Source organism: Chlamydotis macqueenii, chromosome 3 (assembly GCF_036417535.1).
Source record: "Chlamydotis macqueenii isolate bChlMac1 chromosome 3, bChlMac1.mat, whole genome shotgun sequence".
Taxonomy (NCBI): domain Eukaryota; kingdom Metazoa; phylum Chordata; class Aves; order Otidiformes; family Otididae; genus Chlamydotis; species Chlamydotis macqueenii.
This window is the reverse complement of record NC_141558.1, coordinates 37,170,175-37,197,576: the sequence shown is the minus strand read 5'-3', so window position 1 is coordinate 37,197,576 and position 27,402 is coordinate 37,170,175. Positions and strand designations below refer to the sequence as shown.

Here is a 27,402-nt window from a genome sequence, read left to right as displayed (position 1 = left end):
AAAGCTTCTGTGATGATGTGTAGAGCATCCTGGACATGCCCAATGATTTTCTTTAAGTCACCATAAAGAGCAGCCTCTAGACAGTGTATTAGATACATTATGTATTAATGTTTCAGATAAATCAAAAGATTTATGAACCCAGCTGAATCAGTTTTTGTTATTATCAGCATTTCTCACAGGATAGCTTCAACACTTACATTTTGAACAAACTGACAGTTAAAACCTTGTACAATTTTTTTTCCTACTTTAATTTTTATCTAAATCCTTTATAAGGAGCATTGGGATTTATGTGTTTATCTTACTTTACAGAATTGACATGTTGATATAATTGGGCATGGGGGATAGATCTAATGGGAAGCAAAAAAGTATTCTGAGATAAAATGGCTTGTGAAGGGTTCATAGCTGTAGTACTTTGAGTCAGCCCTGTTTGCTTAGCTACATATAGAAAGTGTGAGTAGCATTGGTGTTTGCAATTATATTATAAGCTGCATATATGTATGTCTGAAGTATGCACAAACAGTATAAATACCTACTGTTGGTAACAAAAAAAAGACCAATTAGACATGTTATGGAGTCACAGACCTGAACTTTTTCCAGCAGCTGTAGTCTTACAGGGAGGCTGTCGTGTCTCCCGGGGGTCAAAGAACAGCAAAGGCAGGTTTTCCTCTCTCCTCACGCAAGCGGCATGGGCAGCTGTTGATAGCCTGGCTTCCTTATTCAGAAGCATTAATCTTTTCAGTACTCCTCTTGCAGCATGAGAGATGCACTGGGAGTATCCTCTCTTGCATTGAGAGAAGAAATTATCCCAGGCGCACAAGGCAGATGCCTCCTGTTTCAGCTACATTGTTATAGGCACTTGTGTGCTTACTGTCCATAGGTAAAGACTGATAACTGCCGTGTAAGCATGCTATAGAATGAACCGCTGCTGTTTGTTAGTGACCGAGCACTCTATTGAAAGTAACAGGATGACATTGGTTCTTATGCTTTCAGGAAAAACTCCTGAAAACATTTTTATGGACTTTCTTTCATTACATACCTACATTTTGGGATCTGAAAAAAGCAATCCTAGATAAAGTGTCTGAGTTCACTGAAGAATTTTTTTTTTCTGCTTCATTGACTGATGGGAGAATAATAGTTTTGTTTATCTTGTACTGTCCTAGGCAGCTGGTAATTCCTATTCCCCTTTTCTCTCTAGATTGTTTTTTCCTTCTTCAGGACAGATTGGAACCTAATCTTCTCCTACTTTATATCCTATGCAGCCACTTACAAGTGTGTGCATAGTGTCACCTTACCAAAATGGCAGTGCTTTACAGAGATATAAATTAGAAGGTACAAGCAGTACAAGCAATATAAAGAGCAAGATAGGAGATAATCAAGTCTCAGGGAGACAGAGAAACTATGTTTAAGTCTTATACCATCTGGACATGACTTTTTGTGAGTGCTTATGAGTTTAAAATATCTGTAGGTGCTGAGGCATCTGAAGGTTCAGCGGCATATGCCATTTTTATGCGAGGAGCAGCTGAGTCCCAGATCAGAGATTTACTAGCTGTTAAAGGGAGATACTCCGTAAAAGACAGGAGCAGACAGATTAAGCTTCTTACTTTTCAGAAGCTACCTTTATAAAATAAGTTTTCTGCTATTTTCTTCCCGTCCAGCCTGTCCTTTGCATAAAGCTATGCCAGCTTTGGCGTTTGGCTACACGTGAGGACAGGGAAAATGTGGTTCTGCAAGGATATTGCCTGTACTGGTAATACAGAGCTTTTTGTTGAAAGGAGTTGAGAAAAAAAGCTGGCTGTAGTCTGCTCAGGCTGAAAAAGGCTGAACACAAAGCTTTAAGTCATATAAAAGCAGACTGCAGAAAGAAAAGGACCCCGAGGAGGGCTTGTAACAGCAATGTCCTACAGAGGAACCAGTGAATCATCACATTGACTACATTATACCATTAAACCCCATCTATTTGGACTTGTTTATTAAAAAAAATGTGTATTGTATCTCATCCCTTTCACAGCTGTGCAACACCAGTCACTTGAAAATTCCTTGATGGGTCTCTAATCTCAGAATACCACCTCTGAGTATCTTTTGCCCCAGCTTTGTTTTTTACATGCTTTAGTGGGAGGATAGCATAATGGCACTTAGTATAAAATGTGCCTGCACTGGTAAGAACAAAATAAAGGTTTTGTTGTGCTGCCATACAGCTGAGCCAAGACATAAGACAATGCTGAGGTGAGACATTGTTGAAAACTCTTTACTAAGGCAACTAAAAGGTAGACAAAAATAACTTCTCACAGGTCAGCTCATTAAGGATGCTACTGAAGTACGGGGAAAAACAGGCTCCTGAGTTACTTTTTTCCTTTCCTTTTCTCTTTTTTTTTGGGAGCTGAACCAAATTTGCTTAATGAGCTTTGGCATGAAAAATTATCTTTATTTCTCTCTTCCTACTATTTTGTATAGAAATAGAGCTGAGGGAGCAAGGAAGAGTACCTGGCAAACAAATTGGTATGTTCAGAGGTAAACAATGATTAGTGGGGAATAAAAAGTGGCAAAATTGCTCTTCCTATTCTCCCCAACCCTTTCCTCAAGATAAAGCAAATGTCATGGCTCAGTGGGGCTAGGGACTGGAGTGGCAGGGACTCCCCTGGAGAGGGCAGGGTGTCACAGCCAGAGATCCCACTGCCCCAGCCAGCAAGCAGGGCAGGGCCCTGGGGTTTTCCTAACTATGTAATTGGTGGGTGAACTGATATCCAGCACTTACAGCTGTGAGTTGCTTCCAATCTTACTTGTTTTCAAAAACCCTTTTAATCTGTGAATTTGTCTTACCTAATCTGCTTCTGTACTATTTTGCAGGACAAGGAGTCTGTCCTCTTGGTGGTCCCTATTGCATTTACACTGTCCATTATGTGAAGCAGCTGAAATAGAATTTGTACGGTGAGCCATCTCGGAGCTTCCTGGCTGTCACAGTGATTTTGAAGTATTTTACCACTTAACTGGAAAATGTTACATACCTCTGCTAAAACATCCATTTGTGGTCTGGGCAGTATTTCGCTGGTATTCCAGTGTCATTACTGATAAGAAAGGTGCCGGAAGGGTACTGTGAGCTATGGTGTAGTCTGCAATGTTCTCTTTGTTGTCAAAGCTAGCCCATGGAATTCCTGCCTCTCCATCCTATCCTCTGCCCTAGACATTAATTCCCACATCTGTGCTGCAGTTTGCTCAGTTGTATTCAAGCCGGTTTGTGAGGCTCTGCTGAAAACAAGGTCTGGTCTGATTTGTGTTTAAAAGAGGAGTATTTTTGAAATCCACATCACTTCAGGATGTAGTGTAGATCTAGAGATGTGGGTCTACAATATCTACACTGACCTGAGCAAATACTTACCAGTTTGGTAAAAACTTAATCTAATCTTGTATGTAATCTGCCCTCACAGGTTTATTCTGTTTAAAAAAGATTTTTAAAAGCATTAAGGTGATAAGACTGTTTTTCTAGAAGTAGCAGCCACATGTTCTGGAAGCAATTTACTGCTGATCAGACTCAGAAGCAGCAACAACTAGGGAACATAAATGTATGGTAAAAAAAAAATTTAAAAATGAAGAATGAATGAATGTCTCTGCATTTTTAACATCTTTATCTTTTTGAATTTCAAATACTACAGGTTTTATTTCATTTTTTGAAGTACTGAACGTTCACTGATTTGCCACTTACAGATTCTGAGCACAAGTCCTTTTATTTCCCTTCCAATTTATGCCAAATTAAAAGAGTCTCATGTTTGCTCAAAACAGCATTTGTAATACAGCAAAGAGTCACTGTTTCTCTGTAGGCACTTAAGGTCAGTCTCCCTGTTCTGCTAGCCCACCCGAGCCTGGAAACAGTCCCGCTGCCTGCAAGTGCCTTGGCAGGAGCTGAGCAATATTTAGCACAAGGATAGCTGTTCAGATAACCACCAGACCAAACAAATGCAGGAGCGTGTGGACACATTCTGTGTCAGAAGGAGAACTGCATGTGACTAACGGATGACGATTTCAGTTTTCAAGGTCTAGAAATAGGATTGCAAATTTGTTCTAGTCCCGGTCAAATAGCTGAATGGAGTCCTCCTACTCCACACAAGACCTTCAGGGTAATGGAGCCTTCTTATTTTCTTCCCTATTGGGAAAAGAATAAAGAATGGTCCAGCTTATGGGTTCCTTTCTTTTTCTTCTGGCTGTTGGTTATTAGCTGTCTTCGATGTGAGAAGGAATAGAGGTTTCTCAGCTGAATGAGGAAAGTATATATTCCCAGATAAGAAGACTTCGGCAAAACTAGGGAAAAACTAATATGTTTTCCTGGCCAAATTAAATAGAAATCTCATACGCCACCTACTCTCCCTAATTTTGATTCTGTAATATTTGAATAGGCTTGTGATTAGCTGAAAGAAATTCGTTCTGTCTCTAAATGGTACCAGAACTATTTAAAACAGCTGGTTCTACTTCAGGAAACCATACCATATTCACAAAAAAAAAAAGTTTAGCTTCTTCAATCGTATTTTCCCCTCATATTTTAAGAATAAGGCTTTCCAAAATGCTACTAACAAATATACCTTGCCATTTTCTTAATTTGTTTTTCCTGCATACCTTTGGAGAAGCAGGCTGAAAGGAGACCAAACGTGTCTCGACAGTGTCATCTAGTGGCAAAACACACGCGAGGCCCTTGAGAGAGCAGCACCAGCTGGGCTGAGCTGAGCTGCAGAGCTACCCAGCACCTTCCTTTACACATTGATTAATGACTGATTCATAGATTCGTACTTTTCTGGGAGGCCTCCCCGCAGGCAACTTGAAGAGTTCTTCCATCCAGAACAGATGAGAGTATTTCTAGCAGTTTACATAGGAGATGATGAGGCCATCCATCTTGCTTTGAGGGAAGAGCTCCATACTTTTAGTTTAGTTGCTAAGAAAGATTGTCCCTTTGCACACCTAAAAATATTGCCTATGTAGAGAAACCATAAAGGAAGATTGGTAACTTCCAAGAAAGAAGTGTTCTTTGAGCTAGCCTGACACAGAAAGTCAAACTACATGAGCATATGGATTATGAATTTGTGCTTTGTGGGGAACTGGTAGAATGCATGGAGAAGAATGCTGTCTTGGTTAGCAGAGCTAATAGGAACTATTCAACCACTGGCATATTTTTAAAAAGACGGGGGGGGGAGGACAGACACACCTTTTTTTTTCTTTTTCTGTTTTCCAAATAGCTTCACTTTGTCTGTGTTTGTGCTACTATGCTGCGGTGTGTTCACTACATTGCAAAAATCCAGCCTACCAGTCATGAAGATGTGGATCATCATCTTGCTTCATCTGGCAGCATGAGATATATCCTCTCAGTCAGAAGTGGAGCATATCTAGAGACAGCACACCTTGTTACACAGCAGCACTGAAGAGTTGTCCTGGTTCTGGCTAGGATAGAGTTAACATTCACCTGAGCTGGGAGAGGAACTGGAGCTGGTGGCCCCTGTGGCTGGGGGACACAGCTGGGATAATTTACTAATTAGCCAACAGCTGGGATAAGTTTACCCAAATTGGCCAGAGGGCCATTTCATTCCATGTGACATCATGCTCAGTATATAAGTGAGGAGGGTGCTGAGGGGAGCATCCTGCTACTTGAGAGGGAGCTGGGTACCAAGATGTCATGTGAGTGATTCTACTGTATTTGTTTTCCATTTCTGTTTTGTTTTATTCCTTTATTTCTTTTAAATTTATTTTTTTGGTTTCATCTCAGCCTATGAGTTTTGCTGCCTTTTGTTTACCAGTTCTCCTCTCTGTCCCACTGGAGGGGGGGAAGGAGTGACTGAGAGACTGCGTAGCTTGGTCCTGAGCAGGGCTAAACTATGACAAGAGTGTAGAATGAATGTAAGTGTAGGAGCTGCCTTGATTCTTGAGGGCAAACTTTTATGAAATTGAGATGCAATTATGAATGCAGTGAGATAAACTACAACTGCATTCCTTGGGGTCCCTTTTTTGGAGGTCTTAGTCTTAGGCCCTAGAACCAGGTAATTTAATTTACTGTCCATTTGGGAAAGATAGCAGAAGAGAGCTGAGTATGTTTTGTACTACTGTTGTTCAATCCATGTTGTCTCACAGACATTTATGATCTTTTGGCCTACAGTTCTATTAAAACACCCCTTTGTAGCTGTAGTCTAGTACTGGGTGTTCACACTGCAGCAACCAGTGCTGCCAGAGGAGAGAGAAGTCCATTTCAGTCTTCATATGTGGAAACTAAAAAATTAAAATACCTAATCAGAAACAATTACATCAAACTTGGGATTACTTTATGAAAACTAACAAATAAGCAGAGTGTATGAAATCCATCAAATATTATGCATTGTCTTTCTGAAACCAGAACAAATCATAGAAATGAACACTTCCATCACTACTGCTAATCAGCCACTAATTTTGTTTTCAATAAACTTTGAATAGCACATGAAGATGCAGTTCTTATAATGGAAAAATGCTCATAAATCTTCAGTGTCCTTAAAGGCTATGACCACTGTTCTATGGTAATAGGTCAGAGAAAAATAGTATTTCTGCCCATTAGAATGGCAGTTCATAGATACGCTGTTGCTTGGCTTTTGCTACTGGAATCCTTATCAGAAACTCAGACAGATGTATCAAAGTTGCTAGAATTAATGTTGAAAGCTGTTAATGAAAAATCCCTAAAGCTTTTATTTAAAAAAAAAAAAAATTCTGTATATTTCCTGATATATTCTTTCTGGAATACAATGTACCTATGCATGACCTTTTTAAAGTGGACCTAAATGATAGCTGGGTAGGTTGGAATTACTTGAATGAAAAAAGAAACTTTTTAGCTTTTAAAGGTTCCCCCTCCCCCCCCCCCCCCCGTAATTTGGCCTCTCTTTTTCTACAATTTTTAGAACAAAGATACTCTACTCATTCCTTTTATAGTTTCACTTGCATCTTCATCTGCAATTTTATGATACGCTAAACCAAAATTGAATTTCAAATTTTTACCATTGCTTATACAGCCTTTCATTCATAGGTTTCAACACAGTTTAGATAGCTCTATTCCCCCTTCTATTTTGCAAGGGAGTCAATTCTCAGAAACAGCTTCATACAATCGTAGAATCTTTAAGGTTGGAAAAGACCTCCAAGATCATAAAGTCCAACCATCAACCTAACATCACTGTGCCTACTAAACCATGTCCTGGAGTGCCACATCTACGCATTCTTTGAACACTTCCAGGGATGGTGACTCCACCACTTCCTTGGGCAGCCTGTTCTAGTGCCTGATCACTCATTCAGTAGAGAAGTGTTTCCTAATAGCCAACCTAAACCTCCTGTGCCGCAACCTGAGGCCATTTCCTCTCATCCTATCTCTAGTTACTTGGGAGAAGAGACCAACACCTGCCACCCTATAACCTCCTTTCAGGTAGTTGTAGAGAGTGATGAGGTCTCCCCTCAGCCTCCTCTTCTCCAGTCTAAACAATGCCAGTTCCTCAGCTGCTCCTCATAAGACTTGTGCTCCAGACCCTTCATCAATTTTGTTGCCCTTTTGGACGCACTCCAGCAACTCAAGGCCCTTCTTGTACTGAGGGGCCTAAAACTGCACACAGTATTTGAGGTGCAGCCTCGATGCAATGCACAGTTTAAAGAAGGTAAGTTAAGTTCCTGTTTTCAGCAGTTCTGAAGAGGAGCTTGTTCTGATTCTGCGTGGAGATAGTCCATGCTGGGAGCGAGGAAGGATGAATATTCTCTCCACAATAATCCAGCAGGCCACTGACACAGCTGGGATGAGCTCAAGAGAATGGCCTTGAGCCCTGAGCCTGCACTCGACAAGCTCCATGTGTAAAGCAAATGGCGATGCTGTAGTTCTTGTTGCAGAATTGCTCTGCTAAGCCTGCGAGCTGCTAACCAAACGATACTGTGCTGTCATCTGTCAGAAGAGTTTTTCGACTGTAGATGGCACTGCAAGGTAAGTGCAAAGGTGCATCTAGTCGCTGTGGAGATTTTATTCTCTTGAGGTTTTTTTATCTCCCACACGCTCTGAAATCAGTGTTTGGAAGATTAAAAAACCTTAAGAGGGGTTTTTACGATGCAGAGAAGACCTAGAAAGAAGTAAGGTAAAGCCAGAGGAGACCTGTCTGGAGGTGATATAAAAGGAATGCCATGCTATATTTGCCAACACACTATTTAATGCAGAGCTGTCCCATTTTGAGAGCCAACACCTCTCACAGCAGTGATGGGTCACTGCAGAGATGGACAGGAGTGGGGACTCCAGCTTCTCCTGGAATCCTTGAGTCACGCAGCTGGAGGATGACAATTTAGGTCCCCAGGCACCACTTCGGCTAGGCCATGAGCTCCTGCAGAGAGCACACTGGCAGACTCGGAGAGACAGGCTGCATCCCACTGTGCCCAGTGCTTGAAGTGCATCCTGACCCATGGCTCTTGGCAGTAGGTGGGCACCCTCTGCCACCCTGACCGAGTGCAGCTGGACCGTACCAGCAGCAGCTTTGCGGGTGCTGCTGCCGCCAGTAGGTCTGGCTCTCAGAGTTCCAGGCGAGCATGTCAGATGCCTTGTTCAGGGGTAGAACCAACACAGCCCAAATAGATGCATCTGGGCACACAACAGCCAGAAGATATCAGCTGTACTGTAAACTGTTTGCCTACTCTTTACAAAAACTTTTTTAAAATAACCACCTTTTTTTTTTTCCTGTCATCAGAACAAGGCAAGAAAAGCAGTTCCTTTCTGTTCCCATGAGTTCAGAAGCTATAAACAGATCCTCCGTACCTCCTAACCACCATGATCTTGCCTCTCCCCAATCTGTGAGACAGCCACAAGACCACCAGTGTTATTTACAATGGCTATGGGGTCTGAAATGTGCATTAGAAAGTCCTTAGGAAGCCAAATAGAACATCATTGGTTCTCACATCTTTCCATCCATCATGTCCCCTCCAGAGGCGGCTGATATTCTGAAGCAGCCTGCAGCTTTGCGCCTTCTAATCAGGAAGATCAGGGTGGAAGATGTGCTGGAAAGGCTACAAATTGCATTTTCTTGCAGCACTTATTCTGTGGGAAGTTTACTGTGTAAGAAAACATTTTGTTTAAAATTACTCTTTTGCAAAATATTTAACATCATAACAGGTAACATCCACTTCATATGTACTGCAGTTTCTGATTGTATTGAAGATTTTACTCCAGTCACTGCAAGCAGTTGCCACAAATGATTGTCTTTTACTGCCATTTCATTTTATGTATCTTGTGTGCTTTTCCACAGGTCTTTGTAAAACTTTTTTTTTTAAATATGGCAATTCTGTACAAATGTGGGACAACGCCTTCTCATCACATATGCCTCGTATCACTGGTGACAAACTATCCTTTTTGGGTATCTGGAGTACTATAATAACAGAAAATATACCTTGCACATCAGAAATGCTCCCAAGGTCTAGTCAGACAAGTTGGAAATCTTTTGAGTTAAAGAGGAGAAGTCAGACTATCTGGCATGACATGGCTACATGGAAGTGTTCCCAATCTTGAGATGAAGAACCTGCTTTGCCAAAGCTGTGGTTTGTTGAGTGAAGGCTCCTGGGTGCTCACTGCATCTCCACTTCCTACTTCACCTTCACAGAGGAACTCTCAAGTAGACTGAGTGGATTTTGGGGAGTCCCCATATGTCACCAACCTCCTTTCAGTGCTGTTTGATCCTCGGACTTCTCCACACTTTTCTCAAAGGGTATTGGTATTTTAGTAACCCGGTCTCTCTGAGTAAGAGAACAAGCTTTCTTAAAGCAACATGCATATATTTTTAATAAATTTGGAGATACTTTACTGGTATAAAAATGTCTCTTTTTGAGTGGATGGCTACATGATAAATAGAAATCTGGGGGGTTTTTTTCCTTTTTTTTTTTTTTTTTTTTTGCAAACCTTCCCTGCTAAGAGGTGTTACTAAATCTTCCTCTATTAATTCTGTAATACAAATTTTGCAGTATTTTATGATCTCTTATTCAAGTTCATAAAAGAGAGAGATTGTGAAGAACTCATTTAGTATCAGCAGAAGGTAAGCCCAGAGCAGATTAATTTTTTTCTTCAGCAGAGAATATTACTGTTGCCAATAAGAATTATTACTCAAGGCTCCAGAAGACACTGGTAATAATTAGGCCATGTAAGGCACATAAATAGAAATATGAAGGGGGAAATCTGCCACTCTACACTTAGTATAGCTAAAAAGGGAAAAATTAATTATTTCAATTTTTGATATATAGATGGAACTTTTTGTTACTGGCTGACAAAAGTAATTGCCATCTTTTTTCAACATTCAGTATCAATTTCAGAAATCTGTTATAACATCGTTACGGTGATAGCATAAAGTGCAGAGTACATTTTTTCCTTAGTATCGCTTACATCTTCTCCTCTAATTCCTCCATTAGCCTAAGTCTGGTGCAGCAGATAAGGCATGGACCTTTACCTCAGTATTTCTGCAGAGTACTCCAGATGGATGGATAGGATCCTTAGGTTGCCAGCAAGCTGCCTAATAGGGTAGTGTCCTCCCTATAGCCTAGATTTATCTCTCCTAACCTTAAATGAGTATACAAAGTTGGAGCACAGTCAGTCTATAACCCTTCAACAGTCAATTAACTGAGATGCATACTAAGACAAAAAATACACTCTGTAGGCTAATTAAGCCTCTCAAAATTGATGATCCTCCTCAAATTCCAAAGATGGGTAAGTATACTGGTTTTCCTTTTTAAGTGCTGCTCTGAATTTTTTGAGGAAATTTTGACTTAAAGTCTAGAGCTGCTATAAAAAGTACCAACAGCAGTTAGAGACACTTTTTTTTTTTTCTGTAAGATAATTACATGTTTACTTGTGATAATCCAGACCTTTTTACTACAGACTGGAAAAAAAAAAAAAAAAAAAAAACAGTTCCTAACTGTCAGACACATACTACATGCTTCAGGAACTCACAAATCTGGCTGTTGGACTACCCAATTAAAAAAGACTCTTTTTACTGGCTTTTCATCTCCAGTGCCTGTAATTTCTCCTGAAAGGCTTAATATAGCATATTTTTTCTGCAACAATGTTGTCATTTTCCACTGGTAAGAAAAAACAAAGTGAAACCTGTAATTTAAACAGAGGCTGAAGTTAATCTGTTCAAGCTATTTTTTGTTTTACATTACCTTATCACCTCAACATATCTCTGTAAATCAAACTATATCATCATAGTTCTGTGGATGGTATTCATTAGTTTGCTGCTGCTGCAGACGCAGCACAAGGTAGCAGGAATTTCTATTATGGACCTATGAACTGGGGACAATTAGAAAAGCCTGAACAATAAACAATAGGTAAAGTAGTTAATATCTTATTTTTCCACCAAAAGTTTTAAAAGTCCTGCCAAGGAGATCAAACTCCTGCACAGAAATACACTGCTAAAAGCCTTTGGTTATTCTGTCAAGGTTTTGGCTGACCCTATCAGGTCCTATTCATGACTCAGTATTATTTTCCAACTTTTCTGTGTCCTTTGCTGCAGGGTTTTTTTTTTTTTTCTTTTTTTTTTTTTTACAGTAGTATTTTGTATGAAAGAGCTGAGGGTTTGTCCAGCTTCTGAGAAATTATTTTTCTCACATAGAACCGATTAATGTTGTCTTTGGCCTTGCTCTACTTCAAGCTTCTTGTTCTTTCCACTGTGCTGTTTACCTCTCCAAAGAATGCCTGTCCCAGCTATTCACTTGAATTTATTATTGTAAATAATAAATAGTTTATGACTGACTTCAGCTGTATCTGGAGCTCCTTATCTCCCCACATGGTCATTACTGTTCTTAGGCCAGCTGGCAGCACACTTAGAGCAAGGCCACCTCTGAGGTATGCTTATGACTGAAGCAGAAAGAAGCTATCACTAGGAAAAGAATGCATAAATAAATTTCACATAGCATTCAAGGTTAGTTACAATGGCAAATAACTGCTGCCAAACCAGACACTTACACGGTGAAATACAGAAAGCGAATTGTACAGTTCATATTAATGGGGTCAAATGGCACAGGTAAAAATGCTTGAGATTCACCCACATACTACTTCTACTCAATCTTCCCCAAATTGAACTGCTGCTGAAGAACACATATACTTTTTTTCAACTTCGAATGTTCTGTAGTTTAAAAAATAGCTAGGTTGTTTTAAAGTCTTTTAATGTTTGTACCACACAGAGTGGAACTTCAAAGCCAAACTGTGGCTTTGAAGAAACACATAGAAACTCCAGCCATTAGTATTATTATAATAGACCATTAATGTATTTTTTACATGTTGAAAAAAGTGATGTGTGACTTTTTTACTCTGTATTTTACGTTAGGTACTGCTTGTTTTGGTTCCTAGTTTCCCACCCTAAAATGCTACACTCTGATCCTATACCAGATTAATTTGTAAATTTGTACTACCTATTACATCATAGAATGATAGGGTCATAGAATAGTTAAGGTTGGAAGGAATATTTAAAGGTCACCTAGTTCAACCGCCCTGCAAGGAGCAGGGACATCTCCAACCAGATCAGGTTGCTCAGAGCCTCATCCAGCCTGGCCCTGAATGTGTCCAGAGATGGGGCATCCACCACCTCTCTGGGCAACCTGGGGGTTCTACCACCCTCAGTGTAAAAATTTTTTCCTTATATCCAGTCTGAATCTACCTCGTCCTTTCACAAGAGCCCCTGTTGATAGCAACCCGCGCAACAGCCCCTCATGGCAAGCCCCGCCCACTAGACCCCCCCCGCCCCCTCGCACCCCGTCCACAGCCTGACCTGGCCTGTCAGTCAATCCGGGCTCTGCCGTGGAGGGGGCGGAGCCCAAGAGGCAGCCGCAGCCAATCGGCGTGCGGGATGCGGCGGCGCCGCGGCCAATCGGCGGCTTGCTTCTTCGGAGGCAGCTGTCTCTGTGCCCTGCTGTGAGCTGCTGGCACCGGTTTTTCGCCGCCGCTGTTGTCGCCTGAGGTGTCTCGGTAGCTGCAGCAGTCTGGCCCTGCCCTTGCTCCGGTGTCACTGAGGATGAGCCCCTGCGCTGCCCAGAGCGCGTCCCGCCCTGCCCGCCCGAGTCCGTTCATCTAGCGACTGGTGAGGGGCGGGCCGTGACCTGCGATGTGTCCAGAGGGGGAGCGGGGCCTGGGGGAGCGGCCGGCAGTGTCACGGCTGGCCCTGCCGGAGGGGACGGGATGGGGTGGCGGAGGGCTGGAGGAATGGGGAGAGCCCGCACCAGGGAGTGTAAAGGGCAGCCGGCCACGTAGGTTGGGAGGGGACTGGCTTCGAGGCGGAAGAAAAGTGTCTCGGCTGCCTGTTTTGCTAAGTCTTTTCTGTCACTCGTCGCTTCTCGGCTACGTGGACTTTTGTACCGAGAGTCAAAAGGGCCACCATTTCCCCTGTCTTCCCTAGTCTGTGGCTGGCTCTTTGAAGCACTTAAGACCTTCCTCCCTTATGGGTCTCTTGTGACACCCCCTTGACACTGGCAGCAGCCTCTGCCAGGTTTTCTTAGCTGGAGATTCCTGGGAAGTCTGTTGTGGCCTTCTTGGTAATACCTGTCTGTTGCTTTTGGTAGCAGCTCACAGTGTTAACTGGCTTTGAGCAGAAGTATAAGCACCAGAGAACTGAAATCTCGTAGTTAGCTGAAAAGGATATTTCTGTGCAGTCTTCTTAGGGGCCAGCCACCTGATCTCTGAAATCTATCTCTTTTTTTTTTTCTGATGTGGTCAGTGTAGTTGTCTGTCTTCGTGGAAACTAACCACAATTTCTGGTTTATAAAAAAGTAATAATCACCCAACATCTGATGTGGGTACTCTTTTTAATAATACGGTATCAAAAGTTCAGGGTTCATTCAGCCAAAGTAATCTTTTCCTAAGACTCGATGTATTTATCTGATACAGTTTTAAGTGTGGTGAAATTCTAGAATGCGTTTGTGGTTCATTGCTTTTGACTTAATCTTCAGATTATCTGTTTCAATAAAATACCTACAGCAAAGTCCCAATGTATTCTGGAAATGCCTATAACTGCACTCACTGTACTTTTGTCTATACCACTTTCTATGTTTTTTTTTTTTTTTTGATAATGTTATTAAACATAAGTAATTTTGACTATTTCTAGGTAGGTCAAGAACTGTATTTCACAGTTTACTCTTTATGTAGTATGATTCATGACTAATAGACGTGTTCCGACGCATTGTAAGTGAATTTAGCTACCTGTGGTACTCTGGTGGTTTTTTGGCAGACGTGTCTGCCTTTAATTGATACTGCTTTTTAGCACTGTTAGGAGCAAATGGATTAGAGTTTCTGAACCACTGAATGTCTCATCCTGATAGGGATTATGCTGTTGTCACTGTGAAGGTGGAAGTTGTAAAAAGTCTGGAGAGAACCTCTGAGGGCCATCTGTGCCAGGGATGTACCTGTGCCAAGCAGTGGCACGGAGGCCCAGGCCCAGTACATGAAGCAGCTTGGATCTGCCATGGCCCAGGGGACATAACGGCCATGTTGGAATGTGGTGGTTTTGAAAGCAAGTAGGTTTTCTTCCATAGCTTTACTTTTAGACAGGTCACATTTATTTAAAACTTGAACAAGTTACTTGTTGTCTAGCCTATTTTGAGAGTCTCATTAGCATTCAATTTATCATTTGAAAGTGCTTACTGACATATAATCTCTTACAAAATTTGAACAAATGACTACTTATTCCACTGTCAGGGGTAAAATGGACTAGAGTTTTTATTTTTCCTGTTTATGTAACAGCAGCTTTATTCAAAGGCTCTGGGTGGTCTGTAGAAAAGACAGTTGAAGGAGAAAGTAAATCCAATTTAGTCATCCTGTACTTGCGAGTTATTTTGTAAACCTTCTGAGTCCTGGTTGCTCTTTCCAAAGTCGTCTTCTCCTTCTAGCTACTTCTCTTAAAACTTGGTATCTGATCTAGAGGTAGCACTCTACCTGATGTTTTGTGTATTGCGCAAAAGAGTAGAACCCTTGCTTTCTGTGCCTTGTATTGCAATGCTCCTGTAATATGGTGGAGAAGCAGCTACTTTTTTAAAAAGACTGTGTGGGAATCTCTGACTGACAAACCACTCTAAGCTGCTGTATAGCTTAGATTTACCCTTTTCTCCTTATATATTCAGTCACTTTCCCCCCCATAAAATATATTGTGTATTCAAGTAACATTTGTCAAGGGATTGAAAAGCCTAGATTCATGCCCAGACTGCAACAGATGTGCAGGGAGTTTCTAAGCAGGTTAAACTATCTGTGGATATGTAATCTTCTGAGAAGAAATTAGTAGTGTAGCTGTTCTTTAAAGCCTGGACAATGTGCTGCTTACAGCTGAAGGGTGTTTTTGCTGTTATTTATCTAGGAATTCATCTATATTTCCTTGAGGATATGGTGCTAAATGCCAGTGCTGTGTTTGTTGTAGTACTACCTGGCTTCAATTTGCTAGTAATTTTTGTCAGATTCTAAACTACTGCTTTAATACATGTTAGTGAAAGTTATCTTTAGGTAAGACTACAGTAAACAGAAAATCCTGGAAGATCAGTAATGTGGTAACAAATTCCCGTGGCTTTAATTCTGTAAGCTTCAGATTTGAGTGGTTTTTTTTTTATTAGCTTACTAATAAAGTAGTCTGCTTGGTGAAGTTTGTTTTGGGTACAGATATTTTCAGACTTTCCATGCTGTTATGGTTACAGGTCTTTTGTGATGTTATGAAACAAGTGTGAATAGACCAACTTGAAGAATATTATTAAATGTCAGCATGCTTGTTGAAAAAAAACAACCCCTCTCTGAAGCTCCCCTTCCACACCCCCCCGGAATTCTTTAAGAACTTGCAATACTCTTATAAGGATGGACTTAAGCTTCCTGAAGTGCATGGTATTGCCAGTCATATCTCTCTTCATTTAGGAAGTTATTATCAAAAGGAAGAGCATGTGAATTTTGCACCTTCTGAAAAGCCATGTTATTTACACTTTTTTTTTGTCTCTAAAGGAAAATCTAGAAACACACTTGCTACTGAAATAAAATGTCTTTGGGATACTCTGAATACTGCTCTGAGTCATCCATTTTTTGTGCTATTGTTCTATAATGTTATTTAGGAATCAGTTTTTTCAAAGAATTTTAATTCCAAATGATACCTATTGTATAATTAAAAGGTTTAAAATATTATAATCTTATTTAGCTATTTATGTATTTCAATAATTGCAGCATTAGGAAGACAATAGTATTATAACATGAGTATGATTAGTGCTGAGAAACCTACAAATAAAAGCAGAAACAGAGAATCAAAAGGGCACTGTGTTCTAGACATTTAAATTAAAAGTTTAAAAAATGCGGTGCTGTTCCTATTTAGTGCTGATTTTAGGTGCTGATCGTTCTAGCTGGGACTCCATACACTATAAATAAGCATTTGGACAGCAGTCACAAGGTTTTCACACAGATGTGAGTGCCAATTCACAATTTAAAAATTTTAAGATTTCACTTAAGGACCTACTGGCATTTAAAAATAGTCAAATCTGATTATCAACCATTTTCAGATGTTGTAATAACATGCTAGTGTGTGTTATTGGTGTGCCAGTCCTTATTGTGGAGGGGTGAAAACCTGATCTACAGCCTTCCATCTCGAAACTCAAGGTCTATGTATCAGTGGACTAATATAGTATCTAGTGCTGTAATGTTTATTGTAAAGGAGGGCTGGGTTATAATGACTTATTACTTATTAAATTACTTAGAAGTAATTTACCAGAGTCAAATTTCACATAGCTGCAGTAAATGTTACCATAATGAAGTTAGTGTGAGGTAGGGCGGCTTGTATTTCTGTCTAACAGCAGATTTTTTTATTCTTTTAGTGTGGTTTGTTGTCCACATTATTTTCTGTGTGGTGAGGCTAGAGCTCAGGTGCTTTAAGTTTTTCTCTGGCCTTTCTGTTGCATTCTTGTCGTGGGACAAGTTACTTTGGAACCAGGATTTACTTTCTTCTGAGTCTTTTTTTCTCATGCAATTCAGCATCTTGAGTAGGTGTGTACTGCAGAAAGGAAGGTATGGCATGGGGCACAGCAGGACTGCTTCCTTGGGTCGTGGTGCAATTTAACACTAGTTTACCTAACAGATTAGTCATCTTTATCTTATTACACCTCTGAGTAATTTTTCTTTGTTCCTTTTATTTTTACTTTTCTTTCTTTGTAGCACTAATAGCAATGTCTTAACAATGAATTATAATTAAGATGTGTTTTACAAGACACGTGTAAAATTCATACTTCTTACACAGAATAATTTTATTGCCTAGTGGCATATTGATGAAATGTGACAAATTGGTTTGAGGATAATAGCACTTCTGATGTTTTGTAGATCTCCAAATATTTAAAAAAAATTATTACTATGTAGAAGAGTGTTCGATGCACTGGCAATCTCAGTTTGCTGATAGCAGTCATCTGTCACACATGTTGATTGACATGTCAGGCTGTGTTCTTGAAACTAGAACTTTTTTCCAAGCCTACAACAGTGATTTACTTTATAGTCTGAGGGTTTAGAGAAGGTGAAAGAAGAGTCCACACAGGTATATGTTAAACTTCTTGTGTTAACTACAGAAGTTTGTATGTTGGTTGTAAAATGCCCTGTAGAATGAACTGAAGCTCACTGGGACAAATGTAAGCTGAACGGTTGTGGTCAGTTTTGGTCTCTGAAATATTTCTGAACATTACTTCTGGACAGGGATGAGGGACTAAATTGTAATAAATAAAAACTACTTCTTTGTTTTTCATATGCTTGCTGTTTGAAATTGTTTTGAAGGTCCATACTGAACAACTGTGATCTGTAGATTTCCATTCCAAGTATTCAATCGCTTCTGAGTGAGGTGGAAAAATAATGGTTGAAGGCCTTTTCATGAGGTGTTTAAATGAATACTCTTAGATTAGATTTTTTTTTTTTCTTGAAAGTTTACTAGCCTTTGCTCTAAACTGATTGCTTTCAATTTGTTGGCAATCTTGATGATAATTCTTGAAATGGAATCACAGAATAGTTAGGGTTGGAAGGGACCTTTAAAGGTCATCTAGTTCAACCCCTGTACAAGAAGCAGGGATGTCTCCAACCAGATCAGGTTGCTCAGACCCCCATCCAACCTGGCCTTGAATGTTTCCAGGGATGGGGTATCAACCACCTCTCTCTGGGCAACCTGTGCCGGTGTTCTACCACCCTCATTGTAAACAATTTTTCCTTATATCCTGTCTGAATCTATCTCCTATTTTAAAACCATTACCCCTTGTCCTGTCACACAATAGGTTTCTGTTTTCTCTTCCAGACAGAGTAATCTTTTCCTGATGTGTCTTTGGAGATAGAGACACAAACAAAATATGGTTATGCATTCAGTGCCTAAAAAACAATCGAAGCTAAGATCAGCAGGCTGAGAGCGGGGGCAAGGAGTGCAGTGTGTACCTGGTTACAGGTACTGGTACTGCTGAGTTGGAAGGTTATCAGGTTTTGTTTGTTTGTATTCCTGAGGTTTTGCTAACATGTTTAGTTTTATTTATTCATCTTTCATGGTAGCATTGTCCAGCTTCTTATGGAATTATTTACTCATTGGTAGAACAATTTTAAGCTGCAGTTTGCATAGCAAGCAAAAACATCAAGGAGTTTAACACACGATTGAATGCTGCTTCACTCAGTTTGCAACTTAATCTTGAAAAGATTGAAGTGTGAAGTTTTTTGGTACTGAGTTCACATTAAGTTATGCAGTGTATCATTGATGTGTGTAGTTCACTTTTTCTGGTTTTGAAGGGTTTATGTGTGATTTTTATACTGCTGTCTGCATTCCTTGTACTGTAACTCCTGTAACTCTTAGATATAACTGCACACATCTAGTAGGCTAGATGAGTGCTTCTGTCAGGCCTTCTTTACTTTTGAGAAACCGCATACCAGAGAAAGATGCGTATGTTAAAGATAAGTATGCACAGATAAACAGAGATACCATATACTCCAGGCTATGAATGTATTTTCGTGAACAAGAATCTGTATCTTTGCCTCCTTTTCCTTCTTCTTCCCCCCCCTTACCCCTTCCAACCTAGACTTTTTGTTTTGGTGTTTTTTTTTTTTTTGTTTTTTTTTTTGTCTTCTTTACTCTGTTGCCATCCCTCCTCTCACATTTGTCAGCGAGTCCAGGAGTGGTGGAGAGGAGCCTTCGTGTTGATTCTGCGGGAGAGACTTAATAGGGAGATGGGTAGGCATTCAGACCTGGGAAGAGAAAATAGAAAAAAGTCCTCTTTTGCAGGGGCTAAGGGGAACTGTGGTGGTCCATCTCTCCTTCTGTGTGTGACTGACAAAGCTTCTGTTATCCAAGATCTGCCTAACAGCTGTGGGGATTTTTTTGGTGGGTGGGTGGTTATGTTTTGTTGTTGTTTTTTGTTCCCCCTACCCCCCCCCCCCAACAGTCTTTCCAATCAGTCCTTGCTTTGTGATTACAAAGTGATTATATAATTAAACAGTAAACGATGAAGGACCTAAGGACCCTAAGGCTGGGAAAGCAAACTTTTTTTTTTCCCCTTTTTGAATTACTTCTTTTGATCCAGTTCACCATGTAGCCTCAAAGATTTATGTCAAAGAAAGGGAGGAGGTGCCTTTGGACGTTGGGGTGGGGAATAAAGTCATGTCTTCTTAAACTGATTGAATGCTTGAGTATAAGCTCAGATGACATGGGGCAGGTCAGTTAACCCTTGCCACATTGCTCCTGTACTTGCAAGCACTAGTTTGATATGCATTTAAATTGGTACAGTTGCTGGGGAAAATAATTTTTGTTGACTAATCTGTTCTGGTTTGTTCTCTTTCAGGTCTCCCTTGCAATTATGGAGTTTTAAAAGAATAAGGTAGTGTGGAGGGGGAATCCCCCTCTCCACACTTGAAGTAGTTCACTTTTGGAATTTTCTATGGACAAGAATATTTGTTATATAAGATGGTGAAATAAGACTTCTAAAAGTATATATTTATAAGTATTTATTTGGATCAAGTGCCAAACATAGCAGTACAAAGATTTCTAATGGCAGCTCAATAAAATTGAATTTACATCCTTGGAATTACAGGTTTTTTTTTAAGGCACTGTGTTGTGTACTGAATTGGAGTGCCTTGATACACTTAAGGGTTGTTTCCCTTAAGGAGAGGAGCAGCTTCAGAAAGGAAGATGAGTTCTCTCGTGCCAGACTGCACTTCAAAGTGTCGCTCTCTACAGCATGCTTTGGATGTTATTTCTGTGGTAACCAGAGGAAGCGAAGGCCAGATCAAGGCCTTTCTCTCTTCTTACTGCTACAATGCTGCAACTATAAAGGATGCCTTTGGTAGAAACGTTATACATCTTGCTTCATCTTGTGGCAAAAAAGGTGTGCTAGACTGGTTGGCTGAGAGCAAAGGAGTGGATCTTTCGGCGAAAGACAAAGAGTCTGGATGGACAGCTTTGCACAGAAGTATATTTTATGGATACATTGACTGTGTTTTGTCATTACTGAAGGTGAGTGATTTTCAGCTGTCGTTTTCCTTGGTATCTACAGTTTTTAGAGTTGAATTTGTTATGTGAAAGTGGGTTTTTAAACTTTCTTGAAAGCCTCTTGAGGATTGTCTTAATACTACATTTAGATTACAGTGCACTAATTTACTTGAAAGTTGTCTCTGTGTCCGTAAAAGATGTCTACCTTTGCCCATGCAGAAATCAGCACTGAGTAAGGATCCTTGATTAATTGTGAACTTCCCTGAAGACTGGTTTGTGTGGATGGTAACAGGGTCAGGATCTTAAAAGTGGAGGATGATCAGACTAAAGATACTCTAAAAATAGACTCTGCAGTACTGTCGTAGTTCAGCCCCAACAGGGACCAGACTATGCAGTCTCTCTCTCACTCCCCCCACTCTCCGAGAGAATAGGAGGAGATTTGACAAACAAAAGAAAACCAGAAAAAAAACCCAAACACACAGGTTGAGATTGAACAAAAAGTAAATTTAACAGTAATGACAGAAGAAAACAAGACAGTGATGGAACACAAATACAGTACAATAGCTCACAACAGATCTCCACATCCAGTCTCTTCCAAGTAGCAGGGGGCCTCCCTTCAGCACCCTCCTCACTTATATACTGAGCATGATGTCAGATGGGATGGAATAGCCCTTTGGCTAATTTGGGTAAATTAACCCCAGCTGTTAGCTAATTAGTTAACTATCCCAGCCATAGGGGCTACCAGCTTCAGTTCTCCACCCAGCTCAGGTAAATATTAACTCTATCCTGGCCAGAACCAGGACAAGTACTTATACCAATTAGTGTTTTTAGAGAACATGAAATAATAAGAACTTAAATGGAGTTATAATTAGAAATAAGTCTTACATTTGACAGATAAGCACTTCAAGATATGGAGCATTTTATTAAGTGAATCCCCATTTCATTCATATTTTAACCAGGAGTTTTGGTCAGTCCCCTCCATTCCTTTCTTGCAATTGCTATTTCTTCCTTACCACTTAGCAAGTTGTGTATATTTTTCGATTGCTCTTCTATTCCTCCTGTCCCAAGTAGAGCTACATATGGTGAGATGTTCTGAGTCCCTTTAACCATGTGAGAAAATGAAATATTTGTGGTTCAAGGTTACTTAAAAGCAAACCTTTTGAGGCAGAGAATTTTCTGTGTTGGGTTCGGCCTTTTTAAATTGCAGTGGATAGCGCTTGTAAGCATTAAATTCTCTGCTTTCAACAAGCAGTTTAGGCAAAATGGTTGTGGAAGCAGTAGTTTTTAATTCTTGATAGTCTAGTAACTGTTAAATACAGATTTTATGTGCTGTACCCTTACGTAGTGAGGAGGTTTTCATTAAACTTTACAAAAGTAGGTGTTTGTGTGAGATTGTACATGATTCTATTCTCTGGAAAAATGGAAACTGTGTGTGTGATGTATGAAAAAGTGTTCAGTCCTCTAGTGTGTGTATATGTATGTATCTTTGATATTTGCTTACAGGAGACCTATACAGGTTCCCCCACGAATATTTTACTTTTCTATCAGTTGCATAAATGAGGTTTTTCTTATAGATAGCTCTGCTGATCTTCCTCTAAGAAGCAGAGTGAAACAACTCATGGAGAGTTTTTTGCCTCCCAGTTCCTTGACTGAAATCTCTCTGCTGTACTGCATTGTAGAAGGGTATTATAGCAACAACAGGAAGGTATTATAGAATAGAATTACAAAATAGCTGAGCTGGAAACAGATCACTGAAGATTTTCTAGTCCAACCCTCATACTTAAGCAAGGTCAGAAAGAGGGTGTTGCCTGGGACTGTGCCCAGTTGGATTTTGAATGTCTCCAGGGATGGTCACTCGAACACTTCTGTTGCAGTGTTTTGATACTAGTCCAGTAAAAATGGTTTTTAGGCTTAAACGGGATTTCTTAGATTTCAATTTGTGCCCTTTGCCACTTGTCCTGCAACTGGATATCACTGAGATCCCCCACCCCCTGCCTCCAATCAGGTATTTATTATACACGTTTATAAGACATGTTCTCCCTCACTCCCTCTGAACCTTCTGTAGTCTAAGCATCTCACTTCTCTCAACTCTCTTTGTATGCCAGATGCTTGCTCCTGTATGTCTGTGTCTGTCTTGCACTGGAGAGTCCGGACCTGAACCCAGCACTCCAGCTGTGGCTTGCCAGTGCTGAGTAATGCCTGCTGGCAACACTCCCTCATACAGCCCTGGATGCTTTCACGATTCTTAGCTGCGAGGACACATTGTTGGCTTGTGGTCAACTGGTTGTCCACCAGGAGCCCTGGGTCCTTTTCTGCCAAGCTGCTTTCCAGACAGTCAGCCTTCAGCTGTATTGGTACACGGGGCTGTTCCTCCCTAGGGCCAGGATTTGCGTTTCCCTTTGTTGAACTTCATGAGATTCCTCTCAGCCCATTGCTCCCAGCCTATCAAGGTCCCTCTGAATGGCAGCACAACCCTCTGGCTTATTAGCCACTCTTCCTGGTCTTGTGTCATCATCAGCCTTGCTGAGGGTGCACTCTGTCCTGTCATCCAGGTCATTAGTGAAGATGTTAAACAGTACTGGCCCCGGTGTCAACCCTTGGGGTACTTAACTAGGGTGGGTGACAGACTTCTGTTTTAGACTGGAGGCAGTCAAAATGTATTCTCAGACTGCATCGAAGAGAATAGAATTCAATCTGAGAATTGCCACTCAGCAATTGGAGTTTGTTTTTCCAAATAGAGACCGTGTGAGTATCACTGCAGCACTGTTGCTGGTAGGGTTGCCTTTATAATTTGGAGAATGTATGTTGTTCCTCTGGCTAGTGTTTTTCCAAATGATGTTACTGGTTAAAATCTCTACTACAGATATGGCTAGCTGTCCTTCTGTCATGCTTGAATGGATTATCCTCCCTTGATTTTTATATTTAATGTGTTTACCTCTTAAGTGTGAAGGTCTGTAAGTTTTTCTTTTATGTTAGCCAGGAGCTATGGTACATAGATATACATTAGGTTCTGCTTGGGGACATAAGCAGTTCTTCTGTTCAGTGGTCTGTTTAGTGACATTTGACTTCCTTAAAACCAGTGCTGGTGTAACAGCACTTTTTTATATTGAGAAAACAGTATTTGCAGAGAATATCTACCTCGCTAAGTTCTAAAGCAATGACATATTCATGCTTTGTGCTTCTGAAGCTTCCTTGCTGCTATCTTGTCTGGCTGTTCGTGTCCTCTTGCCCTTTCTCACAACTGTTTCCAAAGCCATAGTAGGATTTTTGATCTTCTCACTTCTCCAGCTTGTCAAAACTGATTCTGTAAACATGCTGGTATGAGAAAATGTAGTCTTCAAAGCTGGTAAATGTATTTTTGATAAATACTTGCCCTTCCTAGATAGCAGTGCTTTATCTTCAAATGTATTTCCTTTGTGTTTCCCTGATTGCATACTATTGCTCAGTCAGTATTCATACAATAAAATCCCAGTTAATAGATCAACATGATGTAGTTGAACAGAACTGCATGATTTTTTTCAGATCTGCTTAAAATTTACTTGAAAGAATCTGAAGATTTTATTTTATCAATATTAAACTTCAATTAAAGATTTGGCTAGCTTCTTAAACGTTTACCTGGCGTACTTAAAGCTATGAAGTTTAATTTTAAATTTTTTCTTCTCTTCCCCTCCTCCTCTTCTCTTTCAGCATGGTGTTAGTCTGTACATTCAGGATAAAGAAGGCTTATCAGCCCTGGATCTTGTGATGAAAGATAGGCCAATCCATGTGGTCTTCAAAAAAACCGGTAGGAAATCAAGTAGCTTAAGTTATATTTTACAAGGAGATATGTTTCAACAATATATTAATGCAGGTACCAGTTTAGACAATATTTTGTGTTTCTAATTAGCACTGTATAAGTTGTGAGATATCTGAAGATGTGGAGTCACTAATGTCATAAGACAGCAGGTGCAGAATCTTGACAGTAGACACAGGATGCACATGTGTAGCAAAAATGAAGGGATAATGACTGACTTAAGGTAAAAATAAAAAAAAGCAAAAAAAACCCAAAACCAAACTCAAGTGATATAATAGGTAACCCAATAGGTAACTAGTGGAGACTCTAGACTTGGAGATAGTCAAAATGTGAGAGATCATGGTCCTGGGCAGCCTGTTCCAGCTGACCCTGATCGAGGGGTGCACTATAGAGTGCACCCTCAGCAAGTTCGCCAACGACACCAAGCTGTGTGGTGCTGTCGACACGCTGGAGGGGAGGGATGCCATCCAGAGGGACCTTGACAGGCTGGAGAGGTGGGCCTATGCAAACCTCATGAAGTTCAACCAGGCCAAGTGCAAGGTCCTGCACCTGGGTTGTGGCAATCCCAGGCACAAATACAGGCTGGGCAGAGAATGGATTGAGAGCAGCCCTGAGGAGAAGGACTTGGGAGTGCTGGTGGATGAGAAGCTCGACATGAGCAGGCAACATGTGCCTGTGGCCCAGAAGGCCAACCGCATCCTGGGCCGCATCAAAAGAAGCGAATTGAGGTAGGTGATTCTGCCGCTCTGCTCTGGTGAGACCCCACCTGGAGTACTGCATCCAGTTCTGGAGCCCCCAACAGAAGGAGGACATGGATCTGTTGGAGCAAGTCCAGAGGAGGACCATGAATATGATCAGAGGGCTGGAGCACCTCTCCTACGAGGACAGGCTGAGACCTTATAGCAGTCTTCCAGTACATAAAGGGGGCTTACAGAAAAGATGGGGAGAAACTCTTTAGCAGGTCCTGTTGTGATAGGACAAGGAGTAATGGTTTTAAAATAGAGGGAGGTAGGTTTAGACTAGATATCAGGAAAAAAATTTTTACACTGAGGGTGGTGGAACACTGGCACAGGTTGCCCAGAGAGGTGGTGGATGCCCCATCCGTGGGAACATTCAAGACCAGGTTGGATGGGGCTCTGAGCAACCTGATCTATTTGAATATGTCCCTGTTCCTTGGTAGGGGGTTACATGAGATGACCTTTAAAGGTCCCTTCCAACCTGAACTATTTTGTGATTCTAATGCTTGCGTATTCTGCAACAGGAAAATATATGTAAGTAATGTTGGTCACTTTCTGTACATTGATATTCAAATATTTTGTCATAATAGCTTCCTTTTCTAAGAATAAAACTTTTTAAAGTTCAGTTTTAGGTAAAAAACAGCTTTCGTCTTCATATTTTAAATAGAAACAGGAGGAGTTGATTTTCAAAGTCATTATCCACAAGACTGGTAAATTTGCAAGCTGCAGAGAAAATTATTTTCGTTGCAGATCCCACGGAAGTCTACACCTGGGGAAATAATATAAATTTTACTTTGGGTCATGGTGGTCAACAGGGTAAACATCACCCTGAATTGGTGGACTTTTTTCCTCGGAATGGCGTGTATATCAAACAGGTATTCTGAAAGTATTACATAGGCACGTTTCCCAATGAACTTGGAGGGGTGTGTGGTGGGGAAGAATTATCAAGGATGTTATAAAGTTTTGAAAATTTGCATTTAAAAACCGTTGGGTATGTGGGGTTTTTATTGTGTTTTGTTTTGTTTCTCCTCTCTTTCTTTCTTCCTAGTTGTTCTCAGCAAGCAGTTTCCATTGATCTGGTAGGCAGCTTAGAGCAGCTAAGGAGTAATAGAATAGACCTACTCTATTATATTATTGCTGCTTCCCCCGTCTCCAATCACCCTCAGTTAAATCATGGTTCTCTATTTTGGTGGGGAGAATATTTGGAGGTTTTTTTATTATTATCTGTCTTGCATATATGGTTTTTATGTCATTAAATAGATTTGGAAGCGTGATACTTCTGTAACTGTTCTGAGTTTCTGACCTCAGGTGCAACTGCTGTAGTGAACTGAAGTGGAACAATGAATCTATTTGATACAAGTTGAATTAAAATTCTTCTTGTGTTGAAAGCAGTATGTACTGTTAAGCACCCTTCCTGTAACACTAGCTTTGTTCCTAGTAATTTCTGGGGTCTTCAGTTTGAGAATGTTTGAAAGTTTAAGGTACAACTTGAGCAAGCATTCAGAGCCGTTGGTTCCTGCTGCAGTCTTAACATGTTTCCTCCAGCTCTTCTGAGGCAGTATCGTTGCCCTTAAAACTCTATCTTTCGAGCTTCAGTTAGCCCTTAGAGCCCTACTTGAACTTATTTTAATAAATACAAACTGGCAGGTCTCTTCAAGTAGGTTAAGGCAGTACATAATAAATTTAAAGCAAATGTTCTGTGTTCCTTGTGACTTGATTTGGCAGTCCTGTGCTTTAATACTAGTAGATTACTGGTATTTTTACAAACCTCCTTACCCCTTTTTGCCCTTTTTCTTTCAGGTGGTACTATGCAAATTCCACTCTGTGTTCCTTTCCCACAAAGGTCTGGTTTATACATGTGGACATGGACAAGGAGGACGCTTGGGTCATGGTGATGAACAAACATGCCTGGTATGCTGTCTTGTGCAGTCTAGCATGATATTTCTTTTATTTCAAACAGCAAGTCTAAAAAGTGAATTAGAGTTTCTATGAGTGTACTTTCAAAACCGGTTTGCTGTTGATTTCAGACAAACCCCCTTAGTCCCCACCACATAACAGAAAAAAACCTCTCCAGTACTGCTAGTGAGGTGGCAGAGAGTAGAAGAATGTGCATTTAAATGTATTTTAATTTAAAACAGGTAGGTACTGCGGTCAAACCTCTGTGTTATGGCTGAGTTGTTTTAAAGGCTAGCTGATGCCAGACAAGTGGAAGCGAATGGATTTTTGCTGGGCTGGCTTTTTAAATAGGTTTGTGATGCAATCTGATAATTGTAAAGGCTGGCACAAAGGAAACAGCAGTACTGTGGAGCTGTAGTGGCACAAAAAGTGATGGTAGGGTTGCTTCTTACTGGACTTGCACACCTATTAAGCGAAAACGCGCCTATAATTTTCATTTGAGTAGTACATTGTTGCAATATGCAAAAAACCAAAATTTGGGAAGACT

At 40.5% G+C, this 27,402-nt stretch overlaps 1 protein-coding gene across 3 annotated transcripts in view; it reads left to right on the top strand.

Annotated features, from left to right (window-relative positions):
- Positions 1-12,860: 12,860 nt before the first annotated feature.
- Positions 12,861-27,402, top strand: part of IBTK (inhibitor of Bruton tyrosine kinase) — a 59,480-nt gene continuing 44,938 nt past the window's right edge. The window contains exons 1-5 of one of the 3 annotated variants that reach the window (XM_086745758.1): positions 12,861-13,067; positions 19,783-20,453; positions 24,117-24,213; positions 25,710-25,834; positions 26,760-26,870. In XM_086745758.1, coding sequence (XP_086601884.1) covers positions 20,130-20,453; positions 24,117-24,213; positions 25,710-25,834; positions 26,760-26,870 — 657 coding nt within the window. In that variant the 5' untranslated portion in view covers positions 12,861-13,067; positions 19,783-20,129. The remainder of the gene's footprint in view (positions 13,068-19,782; positions 20,454-24,116; positions 24,214-25,709; positions 25,835-26,759; positions 26,871-27,402) is intronic. The other 2 variants (XM_086745756.1, XM_086745757.1) reach the window with 2 other exon arrangements.